General features: G+C 42.9%; 1 protein-coding gene across 2 annotated transcripts; it reads left to right on the top strand.

The window, feature by feature from the left end:
- The first annotated feature begins 881 nt into the window (after positions 1-881).
- LOC147282722 (uncharacterized) lies at positions 882-3,233 on the top strand. Of its 2 annotated transcripts, none has more exons than XM_086249116.1 (2): positions 882-2,265; positions 2,455-3,233. In XM_086249116.1, the coding sequence occupies exons 1-2, from the start codon at positions 882-884 to the stop codon at positions 3,231-3,233; spliced, it is 2,163 nt and encodes a 720-aa protein (XP_086105242.1). The 2 variants fall into 2 exon arrangements, with proteins under 2 accessions (XP_086105242.1, XP_086105241.1); XM_086249115.1 differs by having other exon boundaries at positions 882-2,269; positions 2,348-3,233.
- The last annotated feature ends 1,162 nt before the right edge of the window (positions 3,234-4,395 follow it).

The following is a 4,395-nucleotide window of genomic DNA, read 5'->3' as shown; positions in this document are numbered from 1 at the left end:
CAGCCATCGTCGCCATCGCCAAGCCAACTCGCCATGATTGCGTCCCTGGTTCGGTGTTCCTGAAATTCTGAGAAACAGAGAGAGTCGAGAGAGAAGAGAAACAGTTTCGGGCTGAAGACTTGAAGAGTGAAGAGGGGGCTGGGCAGCTGGGCTAGTGGGCTGCGGGCTTTTAATTTTTTTTTAAGTTCCTACTCAAAACGACGTCGTTTTGAGCTAGGAGTTTAAAAAAACAAAAGACTACCCAGGCAGACAGGCAGTGACCCGTGTGTGGCTGTGTCATTGTCTGCTGTTTGCCTGTTTCAGCTTCTTCCCCAAATCGAATCCCCTCATTCAAACCCACACAGACAGAGCCCAAGTGCCCAACCCAGCTAGCCGTGAGTCTTTGACGCCGTCGCCCCTGTTGCCCGCCGTCGCCCCTGCTGGCTGCTGCCCAGTGTCCCTCAAAACTCAAGTTTGAAGTTCCAATTTTATTTTTTCAAGTAAGTTTAAAGTTTCAAACCCTAATTCCTAATTCTCAATTCACTTTAAATTTATAATGTATGTTGTTTTTTAATTAATTGATAAGATTATTGTAATGAAATTAGACTAATTAGTGGTTTCTTGAATCTTGATGTTGATTTAATTATTGGTTGATTAATTGATTATGGGTTTTTATTGTATATTTGTATTAATATGATTATTGATTTATTGGATTGTTGGATTGTTGATTTGTTTTTGATTATTGTTATTACTTTCATAATTTGATTAATTAATTATGAGTTTTTATTATATTAAGTTGATTATTGGATTTTGGCTAATTATTGTTATTACTTTGATAAATTTGATAAATTGATTATTGGACTTTAATTGATTATTGAAAATTGGTTTACATGTGTAGAATTATGGAACGATTTTTTAAGAGAAAATGTCCAACGGGTAGTTCAAATAATTCGGTTAATTCAAGTTTTGGTTCGACTTTAAGTGGGTTAGATGATATTTTGGCTAATCTTCAAGCAGACCCTGGATTAAGAACTCAAATGGCGGATTATAGCCCTAATATTCGAGATGAGATCCGAAGAGCATATCTACAAAAGGGACCTTGTCAACCTAGAGGTCATATATTCCCACAAATTAATCAATCGGGAATTGATCGACGCTTCATTGCCCAATGGTTTGATGAGTTTGATTGGTTGGAGTATAGTCAATCTAAGGATGCCGCATTTTGCCTTTATTGCTATCTATTTAAATCCAATTTTGAACAAGCGGGTAGTGACGTCTTTACTGGGGTAGGCTTCAGGAATTGGAAGAAAGGGAGAGAAAAGTTTAGCACGCATGTTGGGCCGGTTGACAGTGTTCACAATCGATCTAGAGAAGCTGCTATGAATCTAATGAACCAAAATTCACATATTGAAACAGTTGTGCAAAAACAGTCAGACAAAGCTTGTATTGCTTATCGCACTTGCTTGAATGCATCAATTGATTGCACAAAGTTTTTGTTGCGACAAGGACTTTCTTTTCGTGGCAATGATGAAAGTGCCACTTCAAGCAATAGGGGGAATTATTTGGAGCTTTTGCAATTTCTTGCAGATCATGATGAGAAAGTTAAGGCCGTTGTGTTGGAGAATGCCCCGGGGAATCTCAAGTTAGTAGCTCCTTCAATTCAAAAAGATCTTGTTAATGCATGTGCCATGGAAACCATTGGGGTTATCATGAATGATATGAAAGATCGACTTTTTTCTATATTGGTGGATGATTCACGTGATATTTCAATAAAGGAGCAAATGGCTATGGTGTTGCGTTATGTGGACGACAAAGGGCAAGTAATTGAAAGGTTTGTGGGGGTCCAACATGTTGCCGAAACCACTTCTAGTGCACTAAAGGATGCCATTGATGCATTCTTTTCTTTCAACAAATTGAGCTTTTCCAAGATACGAGGGCAAGGTTATGATGGAGCTAGTAATATGAGAGGTGAGTTCAATGGCCTTAAAACAAAGATTTTGAGAGAACAACCTTGTGCATTTTATGTTCATTGCTTTGCTCATCAACTTCAACTAGCTCTTGTTGCCATTGCAAAGAAAAATGCCGACATTGCCACTTTTTTCACATCTTGTAATAGTGTGGTTAATATTGTTGGAGCATCTTGTAAGCGTCGTGATGCATTGAGAGAACAACTCCAAAAAGAGCTTATGGAAGCCTTTGAAAATGATTGTCTTCAAACGGGTCGAGGCTTAAATCAAGAATGTAGTCTCAAACGTGCCGGTGATACACGTTGGAACTCCCATTATGGTACGTTGATTAGTTTGATTTCTATGTTTGCATCGGTTGTGAAGGTGCTTGAATTGATTGTTGATGATCGCTACAATGATAGTGTGGGTGAAGCAAATAGATTATTGGGAGAAATGTTATCTTTTCAGTTTGTGTTTCACCTATTTTTGATGAGATCTATATTGGGAATCACAAATGCTTTGTCAAAAGCATTACAAAAGAAAGATCAAGAGATTGTGAGTGCAATGGCTTTAGTCAAAGCATGTAAGGAAAGACTACACTATATGAGAAATAATGAGTTTGATCTTTTGGTTGATCAAGTAGCTTCTTTTTGTGCTAAAAATCATATTGAGGTTCCTAACATGGATGAGACATATGTAGCTCGAGGGAGATCACGGCGCAATGCTCCAATAAAAACATATCATCATCATTATCGTGTGGAGCTTTTTGTTTATGTCATTGATGAGCAACTTGTGGAATTGGAGGATCGCTTCAATGAGGTAAATAGTGAGTTACTTATTTGCTTGGCATGTTTGAGTCCGGATAATTCTTTCGTCGCTTTTGACATACAAAAGTTACTTCGTCTTGCTCAATTTTATCCTCAAGATTTTTCGGATCGAGATCTATTGGCACTTGAAGATCAACTTAGGATTTATATTCATCATATGCGTTCAAGTAGTGATTTTTCAGAATTGAAAGGGATTGGTGATCTTGCGAAAAAATTGGTGGAGAAAGGGTTGGATCGGACATATACTTATGTGTATTTGCTTATTACATTGGCTTTGGTTTTACCGGTTGCAACTGCTTCAGTGGAGAGGGCATTTTCCGCCATGAATATTATTAAGGGTCCACTCCGCAACAAAATGGGAGATCAATGGTTGAGCGATAGCTTAATTGTTTACATTGAGAGAGATGTTTTTGATTGTATTGATAATGAAGCTATAATGGCGCGTTTTCAGAATATGAAAACTCGTCGTGGACAATTGTAACTTGTATGTTTTTATTATGAATTATAAATGAGACAACTATCATTTAATTTTTTAGTGTTATTTTCGTAAAAAAAATTTATGGCATTGTGTACACTATGACCCCCCGGAATCAAATTCCTGGATCCGTCACTGGTGACTACCATCTTTCGGGACACCAGTTCTTCTTCAGGGGCGTCTCAGAATGATGAACAACATCAGCCTGAAACACCTGAAAAGACAAGGGGAGCACAACTCCCCAGGACATCAAAGTCCAAAGGTCCCTCGAAAATCCGAGCTGCTCATAAACTCCTTAAGGAGAGCCAGCGACATCTAGCCGCTGAGAATGCACTCCTGAAGCAGAATAATGAGCTGCTCGCAAAACAAGCCGAGCTGGCCGGGGAACTTGCACGCCATCGTGCTCAGCTCGAGAACAGTGGGGGATCGGGTTTTCGATCGCGCCGGACCCGAACCGAGCAGGAGGTCTTTTCACCGTCTCCTTCTCGGTAAAGCATTCCTGCCGAGCCGAACGACCAGACCGATCGGCAGGAGCCTGATTACGTCTTCCCGGGCTTCGAGGACATGCCCCCGGCCGAACAGGCCGAATGCCTAAACGCCCACCGTCTTCTCCAGCAAAAACAGGCGGCTTTCGGGAAGCGTGCCCCCAGGAATTCGAGCGGAGACCGTGCCGACCCGAATACAAACCGACGACCCCCGGCCCAATCAAGGTTGGGGGCCAACAGTCCAGCCGGTTCGGCCGAAACCAGGGTCCCGATTGGGGACAGGCTCGGCCCCATCACCAGCCAGGATCCTCCCCCATCAGGAGCTCACTCAGGGAGACGATCGGTGAGCGACCGACTAGGATCGACTATGATCATGTCGGATCGACGACCGGTGAGCGAGAGGGTCACTCGCCAGCCGGTGAGTGAGAGACTCGGTAACCGGGCCGAATGCTCGGGGGAAAATGCGGCCGAGCCGACCCCGCCCGACGTGGAAAATCTTGTCCGGACTCTGGTCCAGGACCAAATCCGGAGCGTCCACGATCGGCTCGGCCACGTCGAGGTCTCCAGGGGATACACCGGCAGGGCCGACCACGGGGAGGAACTTCCCTTCCCGTACACCAGCAGAATCATGGATGCTGAGGTCTCACACGACACCAAGCCCCCCAAGATGGATCAGTACGACG

The sequence above is a fragment of the Dryas octopetala genome, chromosome 6 (assembly GCF_963921425.1).
Source record: "Dryas octopetala chromosome 6, drDryOcto1.1, whole genome shotgun sequence".
Lineage (NCBI taxonomy): Eukaryota > Viridiplantae > Streptophyta > Magnoliopsida > Rosales > Rosaceae > Dryas > Dryas octopetala.
This window is presented reverse-complemented; position numbering and strand designations above follow the sequence as displayed.